The sequence below is a fragment of the Phalacrocorax carbo genome, chromosome 9 (assembly GCF_963921805.1).
Source record: "Phalacrocorax carbo chromosome 9, bPhaCar2.1, whole genome shotgun sequence".
NCBI lineage: Eukaryota > Metazoa > Chordata > Aves > Suliformes > Phalacrocoracidae > Phalacrocorax > Phalacrocorax carbo.
In genome coordinates, this window is record NC_087521.1 from 14,041,904 (window position 1) to 14,055,750 (window position 13,847).

General features: G+C 40.4%; 1 protein-coding gene across 4 annotated transcripts in view; it reads right to left on the reverse strand.

Annotated features, from left to right (window-relative positions):
* The window catches only part of SPTLC2 (serine palmitoyltransferase long chain base subunit 2), an 83,267-nt gene that overhangs the window by 59,726 nt on the left and 9,694 nt on the right, over nucleotides 1-13,847 (reverse strand). For 3 of the 4 annotated variants that reach the window (XR_010374441.1, XR_010374440.1, XM_064460484.1), the window contains exons 2-3: nucleotides 9,137-9,331; nucleotides 594-748 (exon numbers count right to left, since the gene is read on the reverse strand). Coding sequence is in view for 2 of the 4 variants with exons in the window: in XM_064460484.1 (XP_064316554.1) it covers nucleotides 594-748; nucleotides 9,137-9,331 (350 nt within the window). In the remaining 2 variants the exon portion in view is untranslated. Of the gene's footprint in view, nucleotides 1-593; nucleotides 749-3,950; nucleotides 4,093-9,136; nucleotides 9,332-13,847 lie in introns of all 4 variants that reach the window. The other variant, XM_064460486.1, reaches the window with a different exon arrangement.

A 13,847-nucleotide genomic window follows, 5' to 3' on the forward strand; every position in this document is an offset into this window, starting at 1 on the left:
ACATTAAGGAAGAAGTTTAGAGGAAAAAAAGCTTTAATTATTTTGCCCTTGAGAGCCAAGGAGAGACATGACTAGTTTTACCAAGTACTGCGCTGCAAACCTCTTCATATCAAACTTGTGATATGTTGTTTCCAACTTGTAAAAATCCTTGTCCTTGCATTTCTGATTTTGTTTCTACGGACTACTTCAGTTCTGACTCAAAACAATTGCGTTAAATTCAGTTTCAGGCAGCAACGTTTACTTCAAGTGTCAGGACTGATTCTACATCAACACAAAGTCACAAGTAGCAGTGCAATCTAAAGTGTCTACTCCAGGTTCTGGTCACACACAGAAGTATTAATTTTATTATAGGCATATGCTCACCAAATCTTAACACAGTCAGGAGCCTTAGTAAGTAGCCAAAAGATTATACACAAATAATCACGTAGTGGTCAGATGTGTTTCAAAAGAGTAAAATTCATTGATTCAAGCTGCTGGAAATATCAAAACAAACATGATTCACTGATCCTTTAACCTCAGAGTCTGCAACTTGCTTTTATAGACCCTCTACTTAAAGATAGTTGTTGGAAGCCTTTTTTCCAACACTGACTCACGTGAACGTCCAGTTATAGTCATGGGAAACTCTCTCCATCATGTCCACTTTGGCCCCTGGCACACTGCAGATTGGACGGTTCCAGCTGTCCCGAATGCGCATGTAGAGGTTTCTGTTGTAGAAATTTTCGAAGTCCTGGTACAATGGGACAAAGTCCTGAAACACATCAAAACCACTCAAAGTAAAAGGAAAATATGTATTACTGCAAACTAGGAATAAGTTGTTTCTGTCATTGGAATGTAATTTATAAATGAAGAAAACTCAAGAAAAGGTTCGTTCTTCATCACAAGCCCTGAAACCAAATCCAGCCAAAGTGTTTTTAATCCTGGAAATCTGTGCCCATGCAAAATTATTTGAAGGCAAGACAACAACAAAACTAAAGAGATTAATCTGCTAGCGCAAAATCCATCTGCTAGATGTGATTTCCAAACTTTTTCAACCTGCAAATCTACCATACCCCCAAGATTTCCTCAACAGTAGGTGCTTATTTTAATATAATTTAAGTAGCTCATAGAAATTAAAAGTCATCAACCACAACTAGGAAAAAACCAATCACAACATTAGGTCATGCTTCAAGTTAAAGCCTCAAAAAATTCTAATGTATAAGATTAGGAGTGCTGAAACCAACACAGAAACTGAATTGGGAGCTCTTAATGACACAATGAGGTCTTGTTCTCTGAGCTCAAACAGAATTTGAAATGCCTTGGCTCTCTTTTGAGCTCTTGCTGGGTAGTTGAGAAGAGCACCTCTCTGAAAACATGCTGCAACCCTCTGTGAAATGCATGGGCATATAATCTTTGCAAGAGATTTGCATTCAACCTTCAGTGTTAAGCAGAGCAAGGGAACATGCAATCGCTTTTTGGCATCAAACAGCATGCATTGCTCTACTGAATACACAAAGAATTCAAAAACTGAGGTACTCTGCCATATTTCTGTAGGTAAGAAATACATTTAATATAGTTGCACTAGCATTATTATAGAGGTTACTGTTAGAACCTTCCACAATTTTTTGTTCTGAATCCAAGCTAGTAAGCTACATTATGGCACTTCTCTTCTGCATGGCTTATTGGCACTTAAGTCCCATAGGATTTCTTTGCAGAAGCATTTCCTGAGTTCTAGCTTCCCTTCCAACGTTTTTCAGGAAAAGTGACTGTCTTGAATGGATAACACACAGAACGTCAAACTACCTGTGACAGCAAGGATATCTGAGCACTCAAAAACATTTTTTTCTGGCTTACGTAAAATGCTCCAAAGTCATGAGATTTCCTTATTACTATGCAATTAAAAGGAAGTTTGACATTCAGTAGTGATAAGAATGACCAATTAATTTGCTACTGTTGGGGGAAAAAAAAGAAAAAAGTGTCTTTTTAATAATCTACAAAAGGAAGAAGTAGATCTTATGACAAACGTAGGAGCCAGCACAGCATTCTTCCTGTTTTTCACAGGAGAAATGCAAACATGGTGAGGGGTCTTCTATTTTTGGTGACAGGATAAGCAAGACAGAGTATCTGTCTGACCAAATATTACAGTGCCTGACATTTGTACCACTGAAGCAAAACTGGAAGCATTTATACCAGCTTTTTAATAAACACTCAAACAAATGGGCACTGGCAAGCTTTTATTTAACAATGTTCAACTGCAGGAAGAGTACTTCATTCTTTACCTTCCTATTTTAATGATGCAACAACTTTGTCCTTTCAGTTTGGAATAAAGCAACCATGTAGGTCCATCCCTTTGCATCCTCCTACCAGCAGCTGCACAGAAGAGGTGGAGCCCAAAAGTGCCAACTTCTAAGCAGACACAGTTGCACCTAAGCCCCCTTCTGATCTGCCTGTGCATAATGACATATCAAAAAGGCCCAAAGATGTTAATTTTCATCATTCCAACTACAGAAAAATAAACCCAATTTAGCCAGTGATCACTTCTCCAGAGAATCACAAGGGTGTCCTTTCTCAGCAAAGACAGACAGCTAGAACAAGATTTCTATGACCTAAAATGCATGGAAGGGCAATTATTTCTTCTATGTTTCCCTACTTAAGTATGGTTTTATATTATTTCACATGTACCAGGTCTTCTCTGAAGGGTTTGCCAAGAAAGATTAACAGGGATAGTAAGTCAGCTATTACAAGCTGTAATCCCCTAGAAAAGCATTACTTTTCTGTGGTAACTACACAGCTCTATTCTTCCTTGACTTCAGTGTCTCATGTTGTTCGAGGCAGAAAGTGGGTTTCAAGGCTGAATCACTAACTGGTCACTTTTTCTTTTTTTGCAATGGAAAAAAAATCTTGATATTGACAAATGCATTCAAGAACTTCATATATGAAAAGTTACATAGATACTATAGTCTGTTACAAGTGGTGATATGCATGAGAGTACTTGTAGCAAAACACTAAGATCATTCTGATTCATGACAAAATCAAAATAATTACAAGTGTCTGAAACCCTCTGCTACACCATTTAGAGAAGGGTGGGGGAAGCAAGACGATCAAAAAGAAACTCTGGCACGTTAGAAGATCAATACTTGAGGCATTTGTACTTGCTATGGCTAATTATAATCTACTGAGATCCTTTTAAGCATTTTCAACTCCCTTTAACCATCTTTGCAGGAGAATTCAGCTTTGCCATAGTTATTCAAGCACAATAACTATGTGACCCAGGAAACAATTGGGATTTTAGCCAAGGTTCTTGGCTAGGAGCGGAAGCTGGAAATGAGTCATTATAACCAACTGAAGCAGGTATGCATGGGCTGATACAGTCCAATCTCACCTCAGATGACTGATCAGATAGAGCATGTTTTATTTTGAAACCCAAGCTGACAAAGCAGGAAGAGTAACAAGCTCAACTGGTCAGATAGAGACAATCACGCACAGCAGGTTGACACCACCAAGATAGATAATGCAAATATGATCTTACAAGCCAACAGTGTAACTACGTTTAAAGTGATTTAACTGTGAAGTAGAGAAGTTCTCTGAACCTAATGGATTATGATAAGGAAACAAAGGCGTCTTAGAAGGCAACACGAATTCAAGGAACAAATTATGGGTAAGGGAATTAAGGTCTAACATGGCACACTAGCCTAAAGTTTTGGGGGTACCAAGCTGTAAGATTAGAGCAAAGGGCTCTAAGTGAGGCATCAGCTTAATGCCAGCCCCTTTGTTATACGTCCTCCCTTGCCACAATAAATCACCCTCAGCTAGCTCTTATGAGAAAGTTACTTGGAATAGGACAGACAGGAAGTGTTATTTTGGCATAAATCAAAACTGGATTGTCTATTTCCTCACTAATCTTAATGCTACCAAAAGGTTCTCATGACCTATGGTTCTGAACACAAAAAAGAGGAAAGGTAGGGATATCGTACCTTTATAAACCGATACTGACTTTTGGAGTTTGAGAGCTCTCTGTTGGAGCTGGCGTACAGGACCAGATGTTTGCCAGGTTGGTTTAGGGGTGGGTTGGTTGTTTTCTTTTTTGCTTGTTTGCTCCTTCCTGCCCCCATCTTCCTACAGTGTGACATTTGAGATGAAGAGTAGAGAGGACAGTACACCAAAAATACCACTTGAATTCCTCATGGAAATTAATAATTTTTGATCTCTGAACCAAGGAAAAACATTTGGGGAGGGAGGGGGACCAAAAATCTATCAATACATACTATTTCAAATTTTTGGCACATGGAGCCACAGTGGTGTGCTGCAACAGTGTCCTACTGCTGGAAGCAATCACTGTCACCTTTAAATGGCCTTCAAAGCTTATTGTTATTTTCCATCAAGTTCTCACCCTATTTCAGATCCAATGCTCTTTCTAGCCGTATCAGCCTGAGATGGAACAGCTTCATTTGGAGGAAAAGTATTCTAGGTGTGAGTTCTAGAAAATATTCTAGAGTAAGCACAGTCAAACAACTGCAAAGGTCATACTGCTTCCAAAGGAGGGAGCAAAAGCAGCATATTCTTTCATTTGAATTCATAGGAACATGGAGATAAGAAATCCTAAACAGCTCCATTCCTGTTGATTTAAGCCTAGAACACATCCGCTATTAGTAAGGTGATGCCTGATGAAGAAAACTAAGTATCAGTGATCTCCCAGAAGCCTGAAAGGCACAGCAATTTCAAGGAAGAGTGAAACAAGGAAAGAATAAAATTCTCCCTTAGGGTGCTGCACCTTAGCATAGGTGATTTGGGAATCCAAGATTTCATCATACTGTAAATTAATACTACAACAAGTGAAGGTCATAATGAGACCTTTGTAACCATTAGCTTGGGGCACAGTGACATGCAAATGCAGTGATTATGCTGCTTTTAGAGCTAAGTTTTCACAGTGTTCACCTAAGCTAACAAATGGTGCCATGAGCACCAGCAGCAGGCTTATCTGCAATTCACATAATGTGTTCCCTGATAATATAACACTGACTCTGAATGGAAATCAAGTAGACAATTGCAACTAATTTCAGGCTTCTAAAAGGAAGCAGAAAGACTAGTTCCATCTCACAGCTACATGAGTCAAGAAAAAGTGGAGCAATAACTGTGGGTAGCCTTTACACCATCAGGAGGCCTCTGATGAGCTACACAGATGCTAAGACAACATTGAGCAAAAGACTCCAGTTTACTGACCCTGAGATACACCTACAGCTGGATTCTTGTGAACAATGTTTGAAAACCCCAGATACCAGGGGCAAGCTCCTGAGCATGAAGAGGTATGGTAGAGATTTACCGGCCCCATTTGCACGGTTGCTCCCGCATACAAATCAACAGGCAAATCAGACTGGGGGAAGCGTAAAAGTGATTTTCATCCTGCCTATAAAATCCTACAAGCATTTTGCAGATTTAACTATATTGTATGACCACATGTTACATTAAATTGGGTATGCATAAACGGATTCCAGGGTAATTGAGACTTGTTAATCGTGCCGCTTACCCACATCCAAGACTGATAATGCTTCAGAGAGGATGTGCTACACAACACTGGTTTCCAGGAAAAACCCAGCTGGATATATTTTAAACAAAGCCAAAACCCATCAGACTACTTCCTGGAAATCAGTACTATCAAAGCCTGTCCCTCTTCACCCTTTTGTGTTCCAATAATGAGTGAAAAGTTTTCCTGGAACCATTAATTTCAATGCAAGGCTCTAATAAATTCCAAGAAATCTACCCACCATCAGAGACAGCCTGCTCTTTAAATTAGTTTGATCGCTTTCAGTTTCTAGTTCTGCTGCACAGACTAGGATTACGGCATTAAGTAACGATTTAGGGAAGGATTTGCTCTACCGAAATAAATGCATAAAACCTGAAGACAGCTTTTTTTGTGTGTTTGTTTTTAACACTACATTTTGGACTTAGTTTACTTTAACTGTGATCACCTTCAGAAACACGTGACAGAAAATCCACGTACTTCAACTCCACGACTTTCAGGACAAGTTCATTCAGCCCTTTATGAAATACTTCCTTGCACCATGTAATTTTGGTTTGCTCACAAAGTGGGTCATCACACACTGTTCAACTACACAGCTACTCCCACTGCCTTTGCTTTGAGCTTTTCACCTAAGCAATTATGAACTCTTTCAAAAAGCTAAAGCTACGCCTTTCACATGATACTTAAGAAAATCATATTTGTCTAGTTGGCTCTTTAGAATTTAAATAATAGAAGTGTTACTTTCCACAGAGAGGTCACAAATCTGCCAGAGACTACCACAAGGTAACCACAGAGCTCCTCTCGTTTGTATGTATTAACTAAAAAAAAAAAAAACCAAACACAAAACCATGAGTTTTGAGCCTTTTCTGTGCACTAGTATCTGCATTTCCTTACCAAAAGGTGATTGGGCTTTGTCAGCCAGCAGCTTGAAAGATTCAAATACCTGAAAATCATGAGAAGCTGTTTCAAAACAAGTCATCAAGTAACCCCCACCACCACACCAAAATAAAACCTGGCTCCCACACTAGATATGTTGCAACATGTTCTCATCAATTCATCTGCAGGCAAACAAAGCTTAAAGCAGCAAAGTGTGAGGGTAAGTACTGTATGTTCTAGACCTCACATGATCACTCTTCTATTTGCCTGATATTGGAAACAGCTATTCCAGCCTAAGCACTAGAGATGTGATTTGGGGAAGTACACTAGGCTGAGATGTCTTCAATACCAAAACTGTTTTAAACAGGATTTCCTATTTTTCATTCTTATGCAATATTCACTGGCACTTCTTACTAGCTCCATCCACAGACATCCCATGTCCAAACCAAAAACAGAATATGTGCATCTCTTCCCTGCAAGCCATGACCAACACAAAACTCAAAGGTTTTCAATTCGTCTGTCTGGGAGGTATACTTGTTAAGCAAATGTCTTTCACGTTAAGACGCAATGCTAAGTTAATTAATAAAAAACGTCAAGGCTAAATTTCTTTCAGAACTACAATAATCAGTTGCTAGCAAACTCTGGGCTTCAGCATCTTCTGTGACAATCTTTACCAAGAGCCTAATATCAATAATGTATTGAGACTCCCTTTTTACAAGGAGTCACATGGAGAGGACAAGGGGGAATGGACACGAGTTGCTCTTGGGGACATTCTGATTGGACATGAGAGGGAATTTTTTCACAGTGAGGACAATCATCACTGGAATAATCTCTCCAGGGAAGTGGTTGACTCAGCCACGCTGGACACCTTTAAGAGTCGTCTGGACAGGGTGCTGGGCCATCTTGTCTAGACTCTGCTCTTCCTGGAAAAGTTGGACTAGATGATCCCTGAGGTCCCTTCCAACCTGTGATTCTGTGAAATTAGACCTAGTGCCTGAGGTCCTCCTTTGGCACACTCTCATGTAACAATCATGACTGCTGTCACAGGAAAGGACTACTGTAAGCAGTCTTGCATCTTACATAGTGGTAACAGAACAAGCAGTTCACAAAAACTGTGCAACAGAAATATAACAACTACAGTATAGAATAACTGCATCAACACTTCAGTTACCCTTTCCTAACCCTCAAGTACCATGGGTACAGACCAATATTTAAACCTTTATTCTAATGTCTTGGTAGATCTCTGCAACTGTTTGACTGTTCTCTTCTGTATCAACTTCTAGTTTATACACAGAAAAATACAAGGGTGTCATCTTCTCAGGTGACATAAACCAGAGCAGCTCAAGTAACATTCATGAACATATCAAGTTTCAAGTTGAGATTTAGCCAGCAACCCTTATTTGGATATTATAACTGTTAAAAGGGATCCAAGATTTTTACTTCCAGATTGCAGAAGACAGTTTTGGAAATAGCATAAATTCAAACTTCTGCACGTTTAACCAACATGAAATATCTATTACTCATTAAATTCCTATGAAAATGTTTCTATTTTGGAATTAAGTGCCTTGCTATGAATCAGCTTAATTCTACCGCTGAAGTAATTTTAGGCATTGGTTAGTTTACTGCATCTTCGCTAACTTACCGTAAGATGACACGCACTTTATTCTACTCCAGTACTGCCTCCAAAAAAAGCTTCTGAAGAAGCCTTCCTTTTTTTTTTTCTTCCCCCTTCCACCCTTTTAATGATTTGTTTGCATTAGTGAGATGTCCTTCCCTCCCCCTCTGTTTTCTGCTAGCCAACTGCTTGTGTGGCTGCACAGAGAACCAGAAACCAGGAACTGGAAAACAAACTCCCTTAAAGTTTTACAAGCCAGACTGGTTCGCCAAAGCAGTTGAGAAAAAACAGAACCCTGATCAGCAAGAATAAGCCAATTCACTCCACCTCTGGAGCAAAGCTCACTGGTATTCACACTGCTAAGAGGGCTCACACTAAGAGTTAGCAGGAAATAGCTTGCGAACTGGAAGTTTTAACAGTAGCCTTCTTAACAGTAATTCCTATGGAGAACACAGGCCTGAAAATATTTTACAACTACTTAAAATTAGGATTATCTATTCCAGACTAATTGCTGAAGCAGGCAAGAGTTTTCACCTGGTAACAGAAGCTTTTGTGAATAGGTCTTATTATGAATTAATTCTTTTAATCGCTACCAGTGAGTCAGGAGTCAGTACCTCAGATTACCCACCAGCTAACCTGCTACTCTTCTGGACTCCAGATGAATTTAGTGTCATCCAGCTTGTACTCTTCTTCTCATCCACAAGCTTTTCTTTGCAACTATTTAGGCTAAAGAGAATTAATAGTATGCTTCCAAATCAAAACACAGCCACCAGAGCAGCATCAGAAAGCCTCCCACTGCTGTCAAACTCAAACCAGATCCTTTGATAAGCATTTCTGTAGCTGCTGATGCTAGCATATGCAGTCTGTCTCCCCCAGACCCTTGTTTCTGCAGCTGGGGCATCTATCATCACATTGATATAACTGTTGATGCAGCTTTGCAGTGAACCAAATGAGGGAACTGCTCCACCAAAAAAAGCCAACTAAGAAACATTTTTTTGTTTAACATCACAGCAGTACTAGCATAATATATGGGGCATTCAGAAGACAAGGAATACAGCAGAAAACTTTGAACAACACACTCCCTAAAGAAATACTCAAGCTATAGCCTCAGCCACATCATTTCTCACTGACCATTACTTCCCAGTGGTTACCTTTTGTTCTTCTCTTTCTGTTGCATTTTGACACTTCTCAATCTTCCACTGCCGCATGAAATCTCGCAGATATCCGAAGAGAGTGAGAACACCATAGCCTACGTAGGTCAGCACAGCAACCAGCATTGGTGTTTCTTCAAAAGCTTCATTGAAAGGCCTTTTGTATAATCCTCCATTGTGCACAATATGATTTATCTACAGTAAAAATTTAAAGAGAGGCAGTTGTGAGATATTCATCCAAGAAATGACAGACAGGCATTTTAGAGTAGTCCCTGGCCCTCCTATCAGCTATAAGATCTACATCCCCCCTGCCCAGCTCAAAATACTTCCAACTATGGTCAACCATTACTGATACATACTGTCAGTCTCCACATTCAATGCTGCTAAGCTGTTGATATAACCAAAGTCACAGTTACCAATGTAGCACAGTTTAATCTAACTTCTCATTGAAGTGCGTCAGCTTGCAAAGCTGCATAGAGAGCATTGCTTATGTCCAGGCCAACCAAAATGAAAAAACGGCCTTCCTCCTTCACCAAGAACTAGTCAGGCACAAATAACAGAGCACTGAGGCTTTCCAGGCTCACTACAGGGGGAAAATAAAAAAAAACAGAAACAAAGAGTTTTATTAACCTCAACAATGTATTCTCAGGATTATGAGAACCGAAGAAGTAACTGGAAAATATCAAAATAGACTCAACTTTGGAAGCCTACATTACTGTAACAAAACAAGCATAATTTATGTGTCTCCATAGCCATTAGCCTAAAGATGCTGACGTAAACACTGTACTCATCCATGAGGTGGACATGACACCACAGACAAAAAAGCCATTGTATACACAGTCTCAACATTGCATATATGTCAGCACATGGAACAAAGCAAGGCCTTCTGCATAAAATCCGTACTAAAAGTCATTTTACTGCTTACATACCATCTCCTGAAGATAACAGCTTGACTAGTTGGATAATACATGTGCATGTCCATCTCAAGTACAATTACTGGAATACATATTTGTGACCATTACAGAAAAACTTCACAGCTGCAAATCAAGTGCTCACTCAACATAACACTGGGGAGAAAAACATCATGGTTTTAACTAGACTACTTGTTCAAAGAATTAAGTTAAAGATCAGATCTCAAAAGTCAATGTATCAAAACAAGAAAACCAGCCATTAGATGCAAATCGCTATCTGTATTGCGAAAAGTTACAGAATAGCTACCCTATAATAGAATAGCTTCATGTGAAAGAACACCCTCCAAGACATAAATCCCCATCTGTAGCATCAAAGATGACAAGTCTTACTCCTTGCAGAACAGATTTATTTTTGCCAGTACTTCTAGGCTTAGGGAAGCTACAACCTATAAAGTAATCTAAACAGACTAAGATTGGCATACAATTCTGCAGCTCTCTGGTATCCAAATATATTATGAAGGATGTTGCCAGATGTGTACAGGAGCAACTAGAAGACAAGAAGGAAACTAAGATAACATGTTTCCATAAATGCCTGTATTAATAGCAACACCACACTGAAAAGAGGGCTAGGACAATGATGTATCTAGGGTGTTGCTCAAATTTCCCTGGACTGTACTCAAATTGCAACTTCTAGCCAGATATAATAAGAAATTTATTTTAAAAAATATTCTAATCAAAGAAACATCAACACCTAGGAAAGAGTTCAATCCTAAATACATCAAAAAAGGACAACAGAAAACAATTGATGGGGGTGGGAACCAGCAGACAGGATAAAACCAGCTATTCCCCTCTGGCACTCATACTATCATATGGGAAAGGAAGCCGATTAGTTAGTTGTACTAACCTTTGTAACAGCTGATGAACCACTAAAGACACATACTTGCTGGCCTCACCAGACACCGCATTATTTGGAAAGTAACACCTGACCATTGCAGGTGCTGGAGCAAGTCTGTATTTCAAGCCTGGCATTAATATCTTGAAAATAATTTTTCAGAAGCAAGGGTCTGCTCTTAGGATAAAATTATGCTATAGCTATGCAGCCACTGAGTTTATATAAACCGCACCAGCACCTTCCTCCTGATAATCAATTCTACCTCTTCCCTTTTGCCAACACAGACATCCAGAACAAAGTTTTAACCAGAGCACATCCTTGATTTGGTCACCATAGTTGTGGGGACTTTAGGACAGGTGCAAGTGCAGAAACAAACCAGCAAAGACACAGGAACTTCTCGTTCAGCAGCAGCACTGAAGTAGTTTTAAAAACATACTGCATGCAGTGGTGGTTTAAGATAGAAAATTAGCATGCTTTGGAACAGGTGCAGGAACATTTGCTTACCACATTGCAGCTCAGATTTAAAGCTCAGCAATTTAAAGCTTTAATGCAGGCCACAGGTTCATACACTGTTTTCTTCAGAACGGTGCCAGTCAAAGAAGCTGACCCTGCCCCACTCAATCCCACTTTGAGCCATCTCCATCACCCTCTGACTTGCACAACTAAGGCTAATCTGATTTTCAGCACAGCGTCCCTCCAACACTTAACTGATCCAGGTTGGAAATACAATGGTCTGCAGAAGGTTTTATTAGACCTTAATAGTCTCTATAGCACCGCTCCACAAACTCATTCAATAGATCTCAGCAAACAAGAACCAGCAGCTGTTGAGGAGAGAGGAGGGGCAGCAGCACCATGACAATCAACAGACTTGGTGAGCCAACGCTGCAGAGCAAAAACCATGAAAGCTTTCTCTTCTTTATTACTCTCAAGATTGCTTAACTGTATCACTATAGCTCCAGTTAATAAAACCATAGAATTTTATTGCATTCAGATCTGAGAAAGATCATGCACCAAAGCTCCAATTACTACAATTTCAAAGCTTGATGAATTAAAGTTGAATTTTCACAGAATCGCAGGTTGGAAGGGACCTCAGGGATCATCTAGTCCAACCTTTCTAGGAAGAGCACGGTCTAGACAAGATGGCCCAGCACCCCATCCAGACAACTCAAAGGTATCCAACGTGGCTGAATCAACCACTTCCCTCGGGAGTCCTCATGCTGACAGACCAGGCTGTGAATAGCAGGTATTCAGGAGCAGGCACATGACAGACCTGCTACCTGTGGCTGCCTACTAGTAGCTGATTTCTGGATAAGCGACAGAAAACTGGTAAAGGCTACTTTGCAAATTACCTAGCATCTAATAAACACAGATCACATCAAAGATTTTAATGCCCTTCCTAGGTAACTAGAAGGTCATCTGGCAGAGATGAAAGGCTATATCCTAAGGTCATGGATTTGAAGTTACCTAATCCGAAAAAATAGCTACTAAAAAAAACCCCAAACCCAAACCAAACCACACCAACAAACCCAAAGCTATACAAAATTTTAATCAGAATAAAAGCATAACAATTTTTTCCAGCTCTTTAGACATGCCTCTGCTTGTGACAAATGCTAAAACTAAACAAGTTATTCCACAAGGTCAAAACCAACATTTCAGTGAGAAATGCCCTTTTGGGAATACCTGTATTGATTCAACATATATTCCAATCAATTTCACCTCCCAGTGTTCTTCTACCAATATGCTTATACATCCTTACACTCTCATGTCAGCTACCATGTAAACTGAGAAGCTTCCATGTTATCCTATCTGAATTAAACATTAAAGAAGTACTCCGAATGCAATTACAGACTTTTCAGGAAGCATACAATGACTATAAATACAGTCTAGAATTGCCTACAAAGGAGACATTCGTAGCCACATTTTGGATACAAGGCTATTCATTTTTCCAAGAATGCCTTATGACTCTGCACATTAGCCTTCAAATGAAGGCTTACATGCTGCGACCTCCAAGCCTGCTGCAAAAGAGCACTGCTGCCAAAGAGCAGCACATTCAGTTCCAGAGACCAAGACAGAAGGTGGCTACAGTTTAGTGATTAATTTCCTCTTTTTTTTTTTTTTTTGGGGGGGGGGGGGGGGCGGAGGGGGGCACGCAAGCATGCAAGATTAAGACTTTTATAGTTTCAACAAGTCTTACGATAACAAAGATGCCATCCAGAAGGACCTGGACAGGCTTGAGAAGGGGACCTGTGTGAACCTCGTAAGGTTCAACAAGGCCAAGCGCAAGGTCCTGCACCTGGGTCAGGGCAACCCCCAGTATCAATACAGGCTGGGGGATGAAGGGGTTGAGAGCAGCCCTGTGGAGAAGGACTTGGGGGTACTGGTGGATTGAAAGCTGGACATGAGACAACAATGTGTGCTCGCAGCCCAGGAGGCCAACCGTATCCTGGGCTGCATCAAAAGAAGCGTGGGCAGCAAGTCAAGGGAGGTGATTCTGCCCCTCCACTCTCATGAGACCCCACCTGCAGTGCTGCATCCAGCTCTGGGGTCCTCAGTACAGGAAAGACATGGACCTGTTGGAGCAGGTCCAGAGCAGGGCCACAAAAATGATCCGAGGGCTGGAGCACCTCTCCTATGAGGACAGGCTGAGAGAGTTGGAGCAGTTCAGCCTGGAGAAGAGAAGGCTCCAGGGAGATCTTATTGCAGCCTTTCAGTAATTAAAGGGGGCTTGTAAGAAAGATGGGGACTGAATTTCTAGTAGGGCCTGTAGCGATAGGACAAGGGGTAATGGTTTTAAACTAAATGAAGGTAGATTTAGACCAGATATAAGGAAGAAATTTTTACTGTGAGGGTGGTGAAACACTGGCACAGGTTGGCCAGAGCCGTGGTAGACACCCCATTCAAGGTTAGG